Source organism: Barbatula barbatula (genome assembly GCF_947034865.1).
Source record: "Barbatula barbatula genome assembly, chromosome: 7".
NCBI classification, from domain to species: Eukaryota; Metazoa; Chordata; class Actinopteri; order Cypriniformes; family Nemacheilidae; genus Barbatula; species Barbatula barbatula.
In genome coordinates, this window is record NC_136770.1 from 7,657,361 (window position 1) to 7,678,302 (window position 20,942).

The 20,942-nt window shown below is 39.0% G+C and overlaps 1 protein-coding gene across 2 annotated transcripts in view; it reads right to left on the reverse strand.

The window, feature by feature from the left end:
- agap1 (ArfGAP with GTPase domain, ankyrin repeat and PH domain 1) overlaps positions 1 to 20,942 on the reverse strand; it is a 132,270-nt gene that overhangs the window by 42,559 nt on the left and 68,769 nt on the right. For both annotated transcript variants that reach the window (XM_079460481.1, XM_079460480.1), the window contains exons 5-9: positions 20,771 to 20,912; positions 19,466 to 19,600; positions 10,176 to 10,303; positions 8,731 to 8,886; positions 7,305 to 7,397 (exon numbers count right to left, since the gene is read on the reverse strand). In XM_079460481.1, coding sequence (XP_079316607.1) covers positions 7,305 to 7,397; positions 8,731 to 8,886; positions 10,176 to 10,303; positions 19,466 to 19,600; positions 20,771 to 20,912 — 654 coding nt within the window. The remainder of the gene's footprint in view (positions 1 to 7,304; positions 7,398 to 8,730; positions 8,887 to 10,175; positions 10,304 to 19,465; positions 19,601 to 20,770; positions 20,913 to 20,942) is intronic.

The window sequence follows — 20,942 nt, forward strand, 5'->3', positions numbered from 1 at the left end:
ACTTTAACGCATGGACCCTGGCCGACCTGTATGCACTCACACTGGTTCCAGACTGAGAGCGTATACATCTATAGATGCCTGCGTGTACTAACAGTGGCAAACGTTAGCAGATACGTTTACTTGAAAACAAACCTGACACATAACATGAGCCTCCTCGCTGTTCCCTCTCCCTTTATACTAATGCAATTGTGACATCTAACGCAAAAGTGATGACAAACAGTTTCCTTTATGTTTAGTTTCTGGTCAATAGTTAACTGCTGGTTGTTTAACTAACAAAGCTAACTAGCATATCCTATGTGTTCAAAAGTTAACGCTACGTGAAAAATTCTAACGCGAGGAATTTTGTGATCGTTTCTGTTCACTCCGCTCGTTTTATTGTGTTTAACTACAGCTGTCGTCAGTGCTTTGTTTTGGCAATGGCATCAGGTATGTGTTAAAATGTCAAATTGGAGACTGTATTCGGTCGATTGTGGCACTAACAACACAAAAAGATCCTATTTTAAACTCCTTATGTAGCCGAATCTGTGCTGCTTTGTATTGGCCGTCTCAAATTTTCCCCTTTGTTTTGCCTCCAGCTAATAACGCCGTTGGCTCAAAGTGGGTCAATAATGCCAAGAAAGTTTTTATGTGAAACATTTCAATTCCATAAAAACAGAAAGAAAAATTAAGAAAAATCTACTATTTTGTTAAAGCTACATGTTGAAAATGGCAACACTTGCCAAACCAGAATATTCTGTCCTATGCTCTACCGTAAGGTACCGTAAAGTCCGTCTTTCTCGTTGCAAGGCCCCCTTTGTGTACAGTGTATTGCTTTGTGACCCCCCCAAAACACTTTAGACTTATAACTTATAACTTAGAATTTTAATGAATCTGAAAACATTAAATTATACAATGCTAGAAAATCAATTATTTTGGTCGGTGGTCGTATTTTTCTGATGGTTGAACTGTGGCTCCCTTGTATATATCTTGCCACAGCCCCCAGTTCGAGAACCACTGTTGTAAATAACTAATTGATAACCAAATTCAAGTTTAAAAACAAAAAGGTTAAGACATACTGTATATGACAAAAGCATGTAATTCAAAACTAAATAATACTAAATAATGCTAAAAAGTCCCAGTCTGCTGAAAATACACCCCACAAACCGGAAACGGTCATGTGGCGCTGTCGGCTTACAACAATAACACATCAAGGTCATTGAGGAATTGAATGAGCGTCTGAGACACTCCCCTGAAAGTTTAAAGCAATAGAAGCCTAGCAACAAGAGATTAGCCAAATCTAAACAGGGTCCCTGATTGATGTTTGTGTATTGGGATACATTATTTTCCATCTAAAATTATACAGGAAAAGCAGAAAAAAATGTAATTTGCGGGAGGTTAGCGTGCATGAAAAAAATGCCATCTCGGCCAAAATGGCTTGGAGCATCGACAACCTTTCCCTGGGAAATGATATTTTTCCAATCCCATAGAAGGCGGATCGTGTCACACTCGTTAAAGGCTTGATAGCAGGTCTTTAATATTCACCGTCTTAATTAGGGCTGCAGTTAATTTCATTAAATTCTTTCGGTGCTAAATGAAGCAGATTATGAGACATCTTTTATTGCGAAGCGTGAAATTACAGCCTGCCCGCTGCCAATGGCAGGGCCAAGCTAATGAATTACAGGGTAAATAACACCCGAATTAACCATCCAATTTAACTCCTTACAAAGCACCCCTGCTCTGAGGGGGCAGAACTTCGTCAAACGCGCACAGCTCGCTGCTCGTCTGCCAACCAGAACATGCAATTACAAGCGTGATACTAATTTCCCTTTATGATGAGGGGAGACGTTTCGGTGGCGGTGGATTTCTTAAAAGGAAATTTAAAGAGTGTGATGCGCGGTGAAACAAAAGTGCGACACGTTTCGCTTCGCACCGCTGAAAAGGGAAAAGGAAAAAAAAGCTGCAAATGTGGACGGTTAAGTCAACCACAGAAAGAAACACTGGATTTGAAATCAAAGCTTGAACATTTTCCCTAAACGGAAAAAAGTGTCACAAAGTGCATTCATTATAACATGCATTAAAGTGATAGTTCACAAAAAATATATATTTAAAAAGAAAAATGCTCTGGTGCACCATTGACTAGGTGCTCCAGAGCATTATTGCTATTTAATTTGTTATGTTTAGCAAAACAAAGAAAATGATACAGTTTTGGAACAACTTGGGAGTTAGTACATGACGACAGAATTTTCATTTTGGGAAGAACCATCCCTTTAACTTCATTAAACGAAATATGCTGGTTCTATTCGCATATCTAATTCAAGACTTCTGAAAATTAATTTGCAGCAAACCTTGTGTCAAATCGGCTTGCCGTATTGTTAACAAAGATGTGCGCGTTCGCTGTAATCGGCTAATTAAGTGCGCGGAACAGATGTCGGCAGACTGTGGGCTACGTAGGGTCGAGTAAACAAAGCTGCTGATCATTTCACTGACATTAGCTTCCACACAAAACCACAAACAACTCCATCAAACTAAAACAAAGACTTGACCACGTTTCCGACAGGTTTCAGCATTATACATACCGTTCGGCAAATTCGCATGTAAAAACATGACCATCAGGCAACACAAAAAGCAAAATATTGTCATAACACATGTCAAAACAACGGGGACCCCTGTGAGTCGCATTTAAAACAAAAGGTAAAGGGTCAAAGCCGAGGCCGTGATTGGCAGAGCTAAGAGTTGTCATGGCAAATTCAGGTGACATGTCTGACCTCACCACACCCACTCGTCGGGCTCCGAGCTGCCAGTTTGAAGCCTTTCGTGGGGAGAAAGAGGTGAAAACGCACCTCTTTAGCGGTCTAATTGCTGGAGAGTGCGAGCCCACCCCACCCTCATTACCGTCCACCGAGCCGTCTGCGCGTTTTAATGAGGACCATGTTCTAATGAAGGCATTTTTACGAAGGTTTTATTGTAGCTGAGAGCCACGTCGAGGGCGTAACCTTCAGCGCGGGTGTCAGAACAATAACTTTCGTAATGAGATCACAGCGAATGGCAAATAAACTACGACAGGGTCTAAGATAGAATAAAAGTACCTTAAGCGTGCGCATGTTCACATATTTAAATAAATAAAACACACCAGGGAATGCACTAGAGAACATTTCTGTGTTGTGTCTTAGTCGTTTAAACTTTTGTGGGATTTCAGAAGCTAAATGTGAAAGTGAAACCACAGTGTTCCAAAGAATAAAAAGCAATTGATTTTGTTTAGGACTCATCTGTGTTAGTCACTCACTTACCACGGCCATACCTTAAAGGAATAGCGTGGCGATAAATCTGATACACTCAGACCAGATGTGCCAAAGTGATTAGAATTTCACACTTTTCATCCACTAAGAGTGCTGGCTGCATTCTAGATGTTGGTTTCACTTTTCTAGACGTGAACGCACAATAATAACTCACAAAAAATGCATTTCAGATCAGAAAGACCGTGAAACATAAATGTTGTTTTTTAACTTTCAGTTTTAAAATAGTCTTGAATACATTTCATATTGATTTGAAGAACTTCGTTTATTAGGTTGTCCCCTAACATTCACACACACACTAATCGAAAAGCATTTCTAGTGGCTGGCAGTCTGCCGCGGACGGTGAGAGGCAAGGAGGAAGATCGAGACGGACGCGAGCACGTAAGAGGAAAGACCACGGGGAATTATCAAATCAATTAACATCCCATTCCTAAATGAAGCTCTGCCCCGTGCCTCTGAGCGCAAACTGCTCGGCTGCGTTATCGTCTGCGAGCGGACGCACACGGGTCGCTTTTGTGCTGTTGGTGAAACACTCGTCGCCTGAACGTAACGCCCAATTACATGGGAAATGCTGCCGCAGCCACTGATCTGATGGAGGGATTCTGGTCGATGGCTTTGGGTATTTGTCCATCGTGTGTTTGTTCAAAGTTGTTGTGTTGTAATAGATATACTTTACATTAGAGATGTCATTTTGATTCACAAACAGAACAACAACAATCCGTCTCTGGGTAAACATCCATAAATAACACACCACTGAGTTTTCTTTTATAAATATTTTGTTTAATTTGACTAATATTTCAGCTTGCATTGAGGGATAGTTCCCCCAAAAATGAAAATTCTGTCATTATTTACCCACCTCAGGTTGTTCCAAATCTATATCAATTTATGATAGATATCTATTTGGAAGAATGTCAGTAACCAAACAGATCTCAACCCCATATTGACTCCCATAATATTAACTTTCCCTACTATGGCAATAACTGGGGGATGAGATGTGTGTTCAGCACAAAAAAGGACATTTAAAATTTTACATTTTGGGTTACGGCTATTTTTCCAAGTATCTTCCTTTGTGTTCAGCATAACATTTTTGTTTAACAAAACACGTATACAAATTTGAAGAGCAAGATTTACAGAACCTGATTGTTTGTAAATGATGACAGAATAAAAATGTTTGGGTGAACTATCCCCTGCCCCCTAAACACTAGACCCCAACAAGCGACTGCAATGCAAAAGCTAGTAAAGCTCTGATGAATTGAGCTGCTTGATTGATCTTCTCATGAGATGACAGACCCGGGCACCGATCGGCACAAGAGTGTGTGGAAAGCTGTCTGACACCAGGGAAATTAATCCCTCATTTATGTACCTGCAGTGTAAGGGGGCTGAGATATGCTTCGGAGCTATGGCTCAGTGCCAGACCCCCGCGCAACACGTTCACGATCGCTAATGTCTCACTAGACTCTAGGCTAACACGCATATCATTTCAATAAAAACATTTCCGTGCCTGGACCCCTCCAAATAATTACATTGCTTTTTTGCAGTGATCTGGTAATCATTCCTAATATGTATGAGTTTGAGTTATACGACACTGTCGTGTTACACATGTTAGGTAAAGGCAGCCATCCTTCTCATGAGAATCGACATTATCGCTCACTCTTGATCGCTTCTGGCATGGCACATACAAATTAGCCCAGCGCAGTCGGAACAGAGAGACTGATCATAGTTAAACCTGTGTGCAGCTCTCGCCTTCCCCGCACAGCTGCCTGCCACGGCACAGCCTTCCCATCTGCCACTAGCGTGATGCCCTGCTCTCTGCACCGCTGTAGCTGGGCCAGCCTCATTTCTTCTTCATTAACCGCAACTGACTTTAACAGGATTTATGCAAATAGAGCCGCAGGAGGTGGGGAGAAGACGGGCTCGCTGCCTGTGTGCCTCCACATGAAGGAACCGCACAGAGGTGAACCGCTGTACAAGGCTGATTCTTAAAATGTGAAACAAACATGTCCCATTTTAGGGATAGCTCACCCAAATATAATAATTCTGTCATCATTAGTTCACCCTTTTTAAGAAAAAAACAAGACATTTTTGAGAAATGTCTCAGTGGTCCATACAGTGGAAGTTGATGGGGTCCAATGTTGTTACCAGTATGCTTCAAAAAAAATTCTTATGCTCAGCATTAGAAAAGAAGTCATACGGGTTTGGAATGAGAGTGAGAAAATAAAAAAGATATATTTTCAGGTGAACCGTCACTTTAATTCTACCAATTTCATTCACAGATCTGTATACAAGTAGTTGACAGACTAATATGCAAATCCCTTCTATGGCGTGACTGCAAACATTTAGAAAAAAACCAAGATACATATTTATCATATAAAATAGCATGATGGAGATTTATTTTTATAATATAAAATAATGCAATATTGACAATTTGCTTTCAACATTTTGCTATGTCACACCTGAACGATTTATTTGTCAACTACCCAAATATGTGTGAAACCATATATTAGCATCTTCATATATTTATTTTGTAAATACTAGATTTCACTATTTATAATAAATAATATGATACACTATTTTTCTGTGCAAGTTGTGTTGCGTTTGACTGGTAGGCTTGAAAACAGCAATTTTGTTAATTAAAATAACAAATATTGCAACCCACAATACCTAAAACTTAGGATGAGATATGGCAGTTGTTTGACAACATGATATCTATTCAATTCTATTGGTTGACCCAGGTCAACATATCAATATTTTATATCTGTGTGGTTTTAAGAAGTTCCGTCCTACGGTTTCATTTCTTAATCTTACGTTTTTTACTGAAACTTAGTTGAATTTTTCAGTAACATGTCTATAAAATTTGTATTAATTCACATGCAGAAGTACAGAAGGTTCATTTAAACCTTAAATGTTGTTGGTTCTTTAAAATTAACAAATGTTTTGGAGATATGTCCGTTATTTGAATTTCACATTTTACATTATGTGTAATTGTGTATCATATCACCCCTACAACCCACCATAGGTAATACATCTAAACAAATAAACAAAATATTTAGTACAACATTCTACATAAACTTAGTTTTACTTTTGTAACCTGTTCCTGGATTAGGAACTAAATCTCTGTTCAGTACTACAGAGTTAGTTTTTTAGTATAATTTTATTAACGCCAGAAATGTGGTTTCCTGAATCTCTTAATCTAGAAAAGACGGGCCGAGCCAACCGTTATAAATTCAAATAATTTTTCAAATGACAAGAAACTCCGCAGCCTTCGCTCTCTACAGAGCTTCTCAATGCAAACCCAGCGGGTTGTGAACACATTCCCAAGCCTGCGGTACGGCGGCCGACGGAAGCGCTGCTCCGCTGTGGCGCGCTAATAAACACAGATCTCATTTAAAGGCAGCTTTAATCAGAGATGCAATTTGTTCATTATAAAATTACAAACAAGGCCACGGCTCTGACATCAGAGGGCACGATTAGTGCCGCTAATTACCTGATTCCTACACTCCAGCTGCGATACACAGAGAACTCGCCCCCCTCCCTTCCGCTAGCTGGATCTCCCTCACCACACACTCTTGTTTGTGACAAATTAAGGCCAAGTCAAACAATCTCTCCCACAGCGCGGGGGTGGAGGTGGAAGGACTAAAACGTGATGTGAAGATGACCCCCGTCTCCTACCGATGACCCAATCAAAGCGTTTTGGGGTATTTGGGGAGATGGGCCCATATGCAGATTGGCGCAGACTGCACTTCATTAGGGTTCTCTTGCTTTATTTCTATTATTGCTTTTGAGAAGGTGGAAGTGCGAGATGGGGGGGCAGAGGGTGAGATCTCTTCCCACTTCTTATCCTAATGATCTCATTTCAGTACGCGGGAGAGTCGGGCTCTAATTGATGTCAAGTGCGTGCTTTCACTGTTAATCAAGGAGACGACATCAAACGAGCTTGGCGTGAGGCTTAGTCCTGATCTCACGCCCCTTCGTCCACAATACGCCGCTGCTGGACTCCAATTAGAACGGCCCAGACGGCCCGCCAGACCCTACCTGTTTAATTGGGATAGCGCGGCCACTTCCAATGCTGTCTGCGCGACCGTCCATCCCTTTCTTCTCCCTGTCTGGTTCGCTCGCCTTCCGAGACTGTGGGGGATAAGAGATCCTTTTAGTCAAAGGCAAGCGAGCTGCTAATTGAGCCCGACTTCAGACTAGATGCAGTTTGGAGTACGGGGCACACATAGAACTTCAAAAAGTCAAGGGGGTGTGGTAAGGGTGAACTTGACCTTGACGTGACCTCACCCCCACGACTTCTTAAAGCCAAGAAGATATACAATACTAAGGAGCATAGCACAAGAATAGTTGAACTCTCAAAGACACACTGTAGCAACATTCATGTTGAAAGATTGCTATACTTTTTTTAACCAGAATCATTACACCATTACAAAGAAGTCATGCAAGCATTCAATCTGTAATATTCTTCTTAAGGGCTTAATCCAAGCACACATTTTATTATTTTGGTATTTATTACTATAAATTCTATATTATAACACACTCTATTCAACTATTAAAATGAATACATTAACTAATACGCGGCATTGACACCATTTTACATAATTTCAACGTTATATGGTTAGGGCGCTGTTACGCAGTGTCTACACCGGACGCGGCGTGACACGACAATAGACAAAAGGACCCATCTTAATGAGAACATTTCGCCACACTGGATGCGGCGCGACACGACTGTTGTGGTTTCCGTGTCGGTCGTGTCCGGTAAGTTTCAATAATTTTAAGAAAGAATTCAGCATCTATGATCCAAAAACAAGCGAATCATTGTTCTGAAAGATGTCTTGAAAACCCAACTTTTGCTGTTTTTTTTAAGAAGCTTCCCCCATATTTAAGTGCAGATAAAAAACAATGAAGCTAAAATATTGTTTTGTTTAGAAGCAGATGATCCTAATTCTCAAACTGATCTAGAAGTATTTGACAAAACATTCCCCTTTTTCTTCAAACATTTTTTCATGAAACTTATCCATATTCAAGTGTTATTAAAAAAAGAATGAAGTAAGAGGAAATCGTCAATTTGGAATTATTAGGTTCTATCTGACATTTTTAGTCAAGAGTTATTCACATAATATAAAAAGTTGTTACAGGGTAAGTTTTATCTTTATGATGTGTACATTTTGGAGAAGGTTCATCAAATGGAAGTCAAATGAAATTCAAAAACTTTAAAGCTCAATATGTCAAAACTGCTCAGAATGCAGGTAGAACCGTATCATTCCAAGGTGGTTATTTTTTTGTATTTTGTTCACAATCAAAAACTCTGTTCTTTCTTTTGATACTTGTGTGTTGGAGGTCATACAAATTCCAAAATGATAGTGTGGTACTGCCAGGTAAAAAACACCAACACGGAAAGAGTTCAAATGTCTGTCAATCAAATAGATACGTCGTCTTGTGACTCAAGTTCGGACAGACTGACCGTGAAGAGGTTGGAACGTCGTTTGGACTGTTTGCGGACGGGTGTAGGTGTGTTGGCGGATGCGGGCACATCAATTCGAAGTTCCTTCTGACTGGTACTGGGAGTGGAGGGTACGGAGGACGAGTAATCGCTCAGACTTCCTCCACCATTACTGGTCTGTAACACACACACACACACAGAATCACATACAATAGCTAGAGAATAATCTCACATTACAATGAAACGCCACAGGCCTCCAGTTTCACTGAGCTTCTTTAATCCTCTCTAAGCTTGGCTGCACTTGTACACTGCTAATGAGAAATCGATGAGGATTGAGCCGTGTGGAAGAGGATTACTGTCTGCGGGGAAAAATGAATCTGTTTGAGGAGAAAGAAAGAGAAGGTGCGATTTTGAAAAGAAACTAAAACATACATGGTTTGTATTCACTAGTGTGGAACATAGTGGCGTTTCCAATTCATTCTCTATGGGAGCTTGTGTGAGATTGACAGCGAAGTGGTGCAAACGGTGGACATGCAGTAAAGTTGAGAAATGCTCAATTTATGCAAATGAGCAGAGGCCAATCACTGCAAGGTCAAGGCAATGACATCTGTCACAAGCATTTCTTATCTGGTGATAAGAAACAAAACTTTAAGTGACGGCGCTAAAGTTTCAATAGCTAAACTGCATTTTCATATTAAAATATTTTATATTCAATGTTGATTGTTTATTTCCATATATAGGCTAGATTTTGGTTTGATTCAAATGTCAACTGTAATTCATGTATAGTCGCTGAGAAAAATAAAGAGACTAATGTAAACTAATATGATGTGTTGAAAACCTGTATACATGTTCTGCTAAACACAAAGGAAGATATTTGGAAGAATGTCAGCAACCAAACAGATCGCATCCCCCATTGACTCCCATAGGATTTATTTTCCCTTCTATGGCAATAATTCGGGGATGAGATCTGTTTGGTTGCTGACATTCTTACAAATATCTTTGTGTTCAGCACAAAAAATAAGTTTATACAGGTTTTGAACAACCCCAGGGTGAGTAAATAATGACTGAATTTTCATTTTAGGGTGAAACATTTACATATTTGTATTCTACAAAATTGTTTTTATTATCGACTGTGTATCGAATGATTGTATAGATTACACTACAGCCGACCATACTTGAACATTTTAGATGTTACAGTGTCCTCCACAATTATTGGCACCCTTGGTAAATATGAGCCAAGCAGGGTGTAAATCTGTGTTTCTCCTTTTGATCTTTTATAAAAAAATCTACAATATTCCAACATTTCATTAAAGTAAAACAATTCGATGTGTGGGGAATATCACATTATGACATTTTAGTTTTCTCTAATACACCCGTTTATTGGCACCCTTCAAATCTTTCTGCAACCTCCATTTGCCTGAAAAACCGCTCTGAGTCTTTTCTTTTATGTCTGACATGATACTCACCTGGCTAATATGCACTGCAGACACAGGAGCTGCGCAGACGGAAGAGTGACTCGGTGAGTTGGGTAGTGACTTACAGGGTCCGATTGAGAGTTGCTGTTTCTTCCGGGTGGCAACAATTTTCTGAGCCACTGAAATGACAAACAAAGAACACATCTAAGACAAAAAAAAGAGCAGGCGGAATGTACTGTACCATAAAGAGCAACATCGAATATTAGGCAGATAGCAGCACTCAGAAAACACAACTTTAGTCCTCTAGTCAGACGGGTGAAGTGGAGCACTTCATTACCCCTCATGAGTGTGTGTGTGTGTGTGTGTGTGTGTGTGTGTGAAATCGCTAACCCAGGTCGCCCCTAATTCGCCCATCGCTCTCCTCCACAGGACGCCACTTGCGCTGCTCTTAGCGCTACGGAGGCCCATTATTTCAGCATTATTATCCCCCGTTCATTCCTCTTTTCCCCCGCCGTTCTACCCGCACCAGGAAAAGGGCAGTATTAGTCAATCGCTTGCCTCTTTCCCTATCGATCGGCCGACGGCCCCTGTGGCAATCTGCGCCCGTCCCGCAGAGAGATGTTCTAGCGCTCCGTCATCTCGCTGCTAACGACATTGATCCCATCATGTGGAGGAAGCTTACGAAGAACAGCTCATTCTTTAAACCATAAATCCCTTAAAACGGACGCACGCGGAGATAAGAGTTGCTGGCTGTTTTCCCTCAGAAGTTAAAAGGAATTCTTAAAGTTCATTAATGTTCACTGGGTGAACATGCTTCTGTTAGTTTGCCTGTAACTTAAAAATGACGTTCTGCTGAATGTGTTTGTTTATATTTGTCCTGCTTGCACATGTCTATGAAAACATTTATCAGTGATAAACAAATGAGTGAAAGAAAGCTGATGAAACAAACTTTTTTGTGTGCTTTTTTGTTAGTCGCACAAGTCAGCTGATAGACAAACAAATTATACATTACATTTTCAGTTATTCAAGACACTTATTCGAAGGGACTTTTTATCAGTATGTGTGTTCAACTTTGTATGTGTGTTCGGATTGAGCACTTTGACAGGCTAACAAAATGGTTTATCAACTGAGCTATGGGAATTTCAAACCTATCTGATGTAAAGCACACAAGGCTCAATTTGACCATGAAGCTTTAGTTCACGTTTGCACTAAAAATGTATACACTACAATACATTTTGATCTAAACATCAATACTAAAATTAAACCTATGTACATACATAACTGTGCTTAGTTATATTTTCTTATATAATGAACATTGGCCTCCAACATTTCGGAATCTGCAACCATAAACCTGAACTTGAGTTTAGGATTTTTTTACTTTATTGGAATGTTTCGAAACTGCTATGTGAGCACAAAAATCAATAATATACGTAATCCAAAAAAAATTATTCCTTTTATAGAAAATGAATGGGAATAGGAGCTGCAGACCACTTTGCAAGATGTAAACACTGTTCCAGAAGCGTAGTTTCATTTATATTTCATTTTTTTTTACATATAATTAAATCGTTTAACATTCTTATTTGCTTAAAAATGTTCTGCTGGTTGTACACAGTTCAAATGTTTGTGCAGTTAAAAAATAGGACCTATTCTGGACTGGTGTTGTTCCGAAGTGGTCTATAATAACATCAATAATATCAAATTCCGTAAAAATCTGAAATTTCTAATTTACTTTCAGTTTTTCTGAATTAACTATTTATAGGCACTGTATGTGTTAAAATTATCATTTTTGATTCATTCTGTGAACTACTCGCAATATTTCTCCCAACTTTCAAATAAAAATATTGCTTCTATTTGCATATATTTGCAGCAAACCACAGGTCAAAATAACAGAAAATATGCTCTGTATGTTTTCAGACCTCAGAAAACAAGTTCATATTCACTTTCAAGCAACGCAAGAGTAATATTTCTACACGTCTTGTCACGCAGTCTGTCTTTTACATTGCTCTTGGACGACTTTGTGTCACTCCTGAAGTTTGATTTTGTTGAACTTCAACAGACAATGAAGCGAAATGGCCACAATAGATCGAAAAATCGTTTTTTCGTCAGCTGTAGTATTGAAAAAATATTACACTTTGATTTCACTGAAAAAATACATTAAATTGTAGGTGCTCGGTTAGGATCAGGACGATTATGGGTGCGATCCCAAAGCGAGGAGTCCCAGAGGGTTAAACTGCAGTGTCTCGGCTCACAAAGACAGGAGAGAGTTAACAGTCAAAGTGTCCAGAACTCAATTACTTCAGCTCCCAATAAATACGGCCAACTCTCATCCTGCTGTAAATGAAATCATTGTTTTAATTGGACCTATTAAACGTCTGAGCTTTAATGATGATTCTGTCATAAACATTTACCTTCAGGTGAAAGAGCTCTGTCCAAGGGCAGACGACGTTATAATCTGTTAAAACGCTCTCGATGCGACACAACTCTCGCGGTCCCATCTGCTGCGTGAACAGAAATGCTCTGCAGCTGTGTTTGCTTAGACTCAAAGTGACACGCTACCACGCTAATCGCTAATTAGAATCATTAAAGAGAAAGTAAAGCAACGGTCTTACAAGTGTTACGGTGGATGCTAACACCAACGCAGCTCTCAAACCCACAGTGGTCTATACAAAAACAATTCCCAATGCAGTAACTCTCATTCTTTGTGAGAACACTTCATAATGACCAATTGCAATAAGTCAAACTATTAAAGTATCATTGGAGGTTGTGAGAGATATATGTTCCCAACTCCCTGTCCGGACGTCCCTGCTGTATTTTACTTTAAGTGTTAAGAGCGGTTATGATAAGCCTGGGTTAAATATTTAAACTGCACGGCTAATACAATTTAACTTTGACTATCAATCTTGGCTCCCCTGTGAGAGGCAGCCATTTATCCTGCCGGAAATGTTTCCCGTTTGATCAGATTTATGGCCGATGGCTCAAACTCTGCAGCCTGGAGAGCCTCTATAGCGTAGAAACATTTACCCTGCTGTACTCTTACCTTTAGATCTGGCAAAATACATTGCAGTACACTTTGAGGTATTACATTTAAAGTTGACAACTGTCAGTATATACTGTATAAACGTGCACAATGCTTATAGCAAATATCAAAATATACTGCATTTGATTTTTACATTACAGTTGAAATTTGGACACATGGAAATTTTGCTAAACCCTTTTGTTTTTATATCAGTGCTTATCTAAATATGACTTCTCTGGAAGAGTCTAAATCTGCAAAGGGGCAATAATAAACCATAGTTTTTTAAAAGTGATTTGTTTTATTTTAGGAAGAACATGATCTGCATTTTTATAGGTTAAAATAAAGGATTATTGTTATCAAAAACACCTCTTTTCTGATAAAAATATACTTCGAATGGATTCCACAACGAATATGCCACAGCTTAAAGGAACCGAAAATTCTGTCTTTATTTACTCATCCTCAAGTTGTTCCAAACCTGTATCTTAGTTTTGTTAAACACACAAGATGATATTTTGAAGAATGCGGGAAACCAAACAGTTCTGGGGCACCATTGACAACCATAGTAGTTTTCATATGCTACTTTATTAGTCAATAATGGCCCAACACTGTTCAGTTACAAACATTCAACAACATTTATACTGGTTTGGAACAACTCGAGGTCGAATAATTGAGGACAGAATAAAATTTTCTGGGTAAACTAACCTTAATGAAACCCAATCTAGAGTCGAAAAAACGTTTTTGAGTAACGTCGTTTATTTAAAGGAACAGTTCACTCCAAAATGAAAAAGTTGTTCCAAATCTGTATAAATATATTTCTTCTGAGTGACGAACATAGAGAAAAATATGCTGGATACCAAACAGTTCTTGGCCACCATTGACTACCATGGTATGGAAAAATTGCTTTATAAATGTATTTGTTCTGTTAAGTACAAAATAAGATATTTTGAAGAACATAGTAAAGCAACTTTTATTGTCATTTTTCATACAATCGTAGTCAATGGTGGCCAAATAAATGCTTGGTTACAAGCATTCCTCCAAATATTTTTCTCCATGTTCATCAGAACAAAGACATTTCTACAGATTTGGAACAACTTTTTCATTTTTGGGTGAACTGTCCCCTTAAGGGAAAAAAATGAACATTATTCTGTTACATAAGCATATTGAAATCATGCAAAAGAATTCTGAACGTCTACATCACCTTTTAAAATGACCAAAAAACTAACAGATTACGCAAGTTAGGAGGCCTGGAATATTAAAACTAAAAACAACAACTTTACATACTAAAGGGCATCAAACTCCTTGACTGAATACTTGCCAGCTAACAAATAAATAAATATTCAATAAACGTTAATAAACAACATTTTCAAATCCACCTCATTTCATTAAATATCATGATAACAATGTATGTCAAAAACAACATGCATAATACACCAACGCATTTATGAGAAGCAGAGGTCCAGGCCGTACACGCATTTCCAGGAAATCTCTCTCATCTTCTCAGTTGCTTAAAAGATCAAGCCAAGTAATAAAGTTTGATAAAATGTTGTTTCATTTTTCAGTAAAAGATGATTACGTCTTACATGATTCTCTGGCACACGTACTGTTTTATAATCTACCGCAGTCAGATACTTCCGTACAAAGACCGCTGAACTGTACAAATGACTGTTGTCCCTGTCAAGCTTTCTTCTCAAATAACAAACTGTCCATTTACATCAGTGTTTCGTGTCCAATGACCAAAATAATGTACAGCCACCATATAATTATTACAGAACAAACTCATTTTGTGCAATATGAGACAAGACGTGTCCTCACTAAGGTCCTGATCACTCATTGGACCACATGACTGTACATTCTTCTTTTCATATAATCATCGATTCACTGCTGATACAACACTGTGCTGTAATTCTGTAAATTACAGAACCCTGCTGAACAAAGACTCGGACCCCCTACATGCTGGCACAAGTAGTGACCCCTCTTATAAACACTGAGCTGGTGCAACAGACTGACCTTTATCCTCTCGACACCCGGAGAGCAATGTGATGGAGAGAGAGAAGCAGATACTACACAGAGCGCAGAAAGAACAGAGCTAACAGGTAAGTCAGACTAAATAAAGTCACAGGTATGTTCATTAGCCTGCTGTCAGAGCGGTTAGCAGCCGTGTGCTATAAATATAAGCTAATGAGTCAGAGGAAGAGCAAAGCAGATGAACCGCCCGCCGGGAATCTTGTACAAGGGTCAAAGATCTTCTGCACTTACTGTTGGGTAATTAGCCCTTCTGTAAAAGACACACCACACGAAAACACACAGTTAACCACGTACACACCTAAGCCCGTCTGTACGATCATTTACATGCCACATGCACAGAATTTAAGTGACAGTTCACCCAAAAATTAACATTCTGTCATCATTTATTTCAAAACCTTTATGACTTTCCTTCCGCAGAACAAAAAAGAAGACATTTTCAAGAAAGTTGGTAACCGAAGAGCACTGGAGACCATTCGCTTCTATTGTATGGACACAAAACAAATGCAAGTGAATGGGCTCCAGTTAACAACAGTTTTCAAAATATTTTTGTTCTGCAGAAGAAAGAAAGTCATACAGGTTGGAAATGACAGGAGGGTGAGCAAATGACAAATTAGATTTTTGGGTGCACTATCGCTTTTAAAGCTACAGGTGCAATATTCTAGATCTATATACGGTGTACAATAAAGTATGTAAAAATGAATTAACGGTGTTATTATTATCTTCTGTTTGTTTAGACACCTTTACGTTTATAAATGTCATTATTGTTCATAGTAAGGCCGACAAACTTAGTTCTATAAAAAAAGATATGCCATTAAAGACGGTAATGGTCAAAACTGTAGGACCTTAAGAAATTAATTCCGATAAAAAGAGAGCGCACAACAAACCTAGTTAGCTGTTAACGCTCACTAACAAAGCTCCACATCCTCACTGTGACATTGTGACAAGGCAGCCAGAGCCGGGCAAGGATGCGGAGGGGGGTAATTAGGATAATTAAATTAGCACGCTGATGGACGCAGGCTGGGGAACTGTCAGGACCCCTCACCTCCACCGAAGCCCCGCTGACAAACACAAACACACATGCACACACGGCCACAGTACAGTGCAAAACACACAAATAGACAAATAAATTGCCTCTCTGCATCTCGTAAACACTTTGTTACATAAAACTAATGCGGATAACTGCAGCGCCAATTATTTTTAATGGTTAATGTTATTTGCGTGTTGGCATTTCTACCATTCCGGGAAAGCAATGCAACTCGCTGGCCTGCGTTATTTGATTTACGGCCGTTGGGGTCATTATATTACTGCTTGCCTAACCAAAGACGGTTATCATTTATTAAAAGCAAAAGGCCATGCCTCTAAACCGTGTTTTTAAATATGAACAAACCTGTATATACAGACCACTGTCCGAGAGTAATAAGTGATTGTGACGGAAAGTAACCCGGCATCATCAAACACGCATAAAACTGCGACGGGAATCGATGTGCGTGATGCTTTTTTGTCAAAAATCTATTTCCCTGACAAACAGCACTTTTATGAATACTCTGCTGTGTGTCGAATCAATGGTGAAAAACTAACAAAGCCGAAGTGCTTTGAGAAAAATGAACCCTGCATGTTTTTAAAACGCATTTAATTGAATGTTTTAAAATATGTCGATAAAATGATACTCAAAAAATCATAAATCAAAAAAGATCGGCTACGCGGAAAAATAGACACAAAAGTTGTTTCAAAAAACACCACCACACAATTACATGCGATTCTAGTGTTTCTAATAAGAAGTTCAAGTCAAATCTCAATCTAACAGCCCGTGAATATGCAGCGAGCCAAAGTCTGAAACGCTTTAATAACGGTCACATGTGTACTAATGACGGCTCGATGCTTTGATGCAAGAATAAGTCCAAATCAGGCCAACAAAATGGTGTGTGTGTGAGTTGGCCCGACACATGAGCGCACGCACACGCACCTCTGGGCGGTTGCTGTGCTATCAGTGCGACGCAAAACATTAAAACAATAATTTCGGTCCTCATCAATAAATTCCACTACAGTGGATAATTAGAATGCGTGATTAATTGTGGATAATGAAATGAGAGATGCAGGGAGACGTTGTCAGTAATGATCAGGAATTTAGCCTTTTCTCGCTCTCATTTAGCTCTGCTGATGAGTTTGGCCATCGTACAGACTTGCACCCACTATTTTACCACACACACGCACGCAAACACGCACACACACGGTTCAATTACAGCAGTTTTGGCTGCAGCCAACAGTGTCATAATTAAGAAGATAATAGTCGAGCGTTTAGCGTGTAAATCTCCCACTGAACATTTCAGCCTGCCCAACCCCTCCGCAGAGCTGCGTGCATCTGTCGCCCCACCACACGTGTGCTAATGCAAAACACACGCATCCGGACGCAACTATAAAAGTGATCCCAAGCAGGCATTGAAATGACAGAAAGTGATCAGATGAGGAACTTGACCCGGGTTAAAGTTTCAAATGTTTTGCTTAAATTGGGTGATTTTGTTGAAAGATTGTTTTAAATCATATTATTTAAGATGGTAAGACCAACCCCAACGCATCATTAAATGTTAGACTGGAGAGATCTAAGGCTACACTACGTGTAGAAATGTCTTTCTTGATGCTCTTATGTGGTCTGCTCACTAACAGGTGAAGCATAAATGACAGTACTTTTCATCTTTTCATTTATTGCTATTGTGTTGATTATGTACTGTGGTTTCTTACACATGCCTCATTATGGCTACATGAGTCGCTGCATTGCCTTTCCTCTTACAAAACATTTAGAAATAATGATAAACCAAATTAGACTTTTATTTAATCTTTTCCTTTTTTGTTTCGGATATGAATCATAACTCACCTGTTATTAGAAACATTTGTTTTTAAATATCAGCTAAAATACTGTAAATCATTGAACACATCCTTATGTATTGAGCGCATAAAGTGATAGTTCACCCAAAAATAAACATTCTGTCATCATTTACTCACCCTCTTGTCATTTCAAACCTATATGACTTTCTTCCACAGAACACGAAATGTTGTTACCTTGCACCCATTCACTTGCATTGGTTTTGTATGCAAACAATAGAAGTGAATGGGGGGGGGCAGTGCTATTTGGTTACCAACTTTCTTCACAATATCTTTTGTGTTCTGCAGAAGTAAGTCATAGAGGTTTGAAATGACAAGATTTGTATTTTTGGCTGAACTATCGCTAAGACTTTTTTACTTGTCTGATGCTGAAATCAGGTTATTAATAAATACAATATTCCTTATAGATTGTACAAGTACAGTATCTTACGACAAAAAAATAAGATGCAAATTATGCACAAAACAAGTAACATTTCGAAAGCAAGACATCTGGTGTCCGGCCATAGCAGACACTGGAAAGCTCACAAAATTGGAGCTTTGATGGCTTTGTTGTATTTATTATTTATAGTGTTTTTCTAGTGTTAACATCCTTCTCTCTGTATTTGATGGCCAAGCCTCATACTTTCGTACTTCATGGTACTTGTCTTTTACACAACATGCACTCTTATTAAATCTCTATTGGTAACAAAGAACATGCCAGGATTATGAAAACAAATGTCTCTTTAAAGTTCCAACACACTCAGTAAAAAAACCGCAATAGGCATAAAGTCAGAAGGCACATAAACAGAATTCCAGTTTTACACAGATGTCCATAATCCCAGCAGTTTTTTCCAAAGACCTCATTTCTAACCATCTTGCACCCTCTAGTGGTGCACAGATGTCAAAACGCTGCACAAACATCAACATGTCTCTGTCTCACTGCTGCATTGTGTTTTGTCTCATTTGAAGGCACCAGCGTGTGGAGCATCCCTCGGAAGAGTCGATGATCTTCGTTATCTTTCTCAAAGCATGCTAGGCTTTAAAATTCTATCCTGCCCAGATCTATGCAAAGCTAAAAAGCAATAAGGAGAAGTGCAGAAAGGCGAGATGGGCCATTTAGTCTGTAATTAAGAGCTGATTAAGCCAGATTGGTCCGGGCTATTCCGCGGCAAAGTCACCTTGTACTTTCTTTACGCTGTAACCTACATCATTTAAAAGTAATGATTATCCAGGCATGCTCCGTTATGACCGGTGGTCTCATGAATCTGATCAAAGGAGGCGAAAACCCATTGACACTTTAAATGAATCTAAAAAGAGTAGTGAGACCGTAACCCAGCCAAATTGCTGATGTATCAACTAGCTCTCCTAACACTCTTTTTGCCGCAAAAATAAACAGCAAACTGCTGAATCATAATATTGTAAGTGTTGGTACGAAGACATTTACCGTCCTGGAAGACCCGTTCCACGTTGAGGCCGTAGGTGGCGCAGGTCTCGTAATAGGTGCACCGCTTCAGGTCATTGGACAGTTTGCGGGCACGTGTGTCATCGATGACGCGAGGGTTAGCTGCACTGATAGCATCTGCGAAAAGTCAGGATGAGAAAAATATGATTTAAACCACAATTACCCTCAAAAATACTTATTCATAATAATAAATGGTCACCGCAAATGTGAGAGGCATATCAAATTATCAAATGATCTCATGGAGCACTTCTGATATAATTAGAAACAAGGGCAATAATGAATGAGCTAAGGAGCTGTTCTTCTAGCCTGCCATTGATTAGAATCTAGCGCCCCCTAGTGTTTATAGCCTTGAATCACTAATGATTTATATAGGACAGTCGTGCTTGTGAGGTATCTATAAAACAAAATTACTTTGCAAAAAGGCAAACTACAGCATATCAGAGAATACATGTTTTATTCACATATACATAAATGCATATAAGAACAAAAATGTCATCATTTACTCGCCCTCTTATGATTTCAAGCATGTATGACTTTCTTCCGTAGAACACAATATTTCTTTTGAAGAATTGTTGTAAACTGGCACCCATTGACTTTGGTTTTGCATAGAAGTGAATGGGGTGCAGTGCTGTGCTGTACTTCAAAATATCTTCTTTTGTGTTTTGCAGAAGAAAGAAAGTCATACAGGTTCGGAATGACAAGAGGGGGAGTAAATGTTGACAGAATTTTCATCTTTGTGTGAACTATAACATAAATCATTAATCATATATTTTTCAGTAAAATAAAATTCCACCCACAGCTTCACTTCACAATCACTATTCAATGCAGCGTACAAACTCTTTAATTCATCTTTAATAATATTTTAGAATAAATCATCATTTTGTGAAGTTGGACATAAGTGCCACTAGTGTATAAGGCGTGAAATACATTTACATAGTTTTCAGTACTTTTTCATAACAAAGCCATTGCAAAAAATGATAATTTCAGACATGAAATCTCAGACTAAAGGTTAAGCACTGATTGTCTGCAAATTTAGCAAAAGTCGGCAATGAAATATAACGGATACATTTCAGCATACATCTGAAGTGCGCCCTTTATATTTTATTAAATAATAATAAACACCTACAATAATTATTACAATCTCCAGGAACCAAGCTGTCTTAAACCATTTGGCCAAACCCCCAAGCAATATGGCCTTGGATGAAAGCTTTTGATTTGGAGTTATTGTTATATGAGACATCTGAGGGATCACAAAGTTTTTTGTATTTCCGGAAAGTGCCCACTCACCCTGAGTTCCCACAAGCACCAGGGGCACATCTGCAGCGTTGCGGTAGCTGGCCATACGGCTGTAGTAATGATAAACAGTCTGAAAGCTGATCTCATCCTCCAGACTGAAGACGAAAATCACTGCGTCCACCCACAACGCAAACTGAGAAACCAATTATTGAGAGTGGGAGAG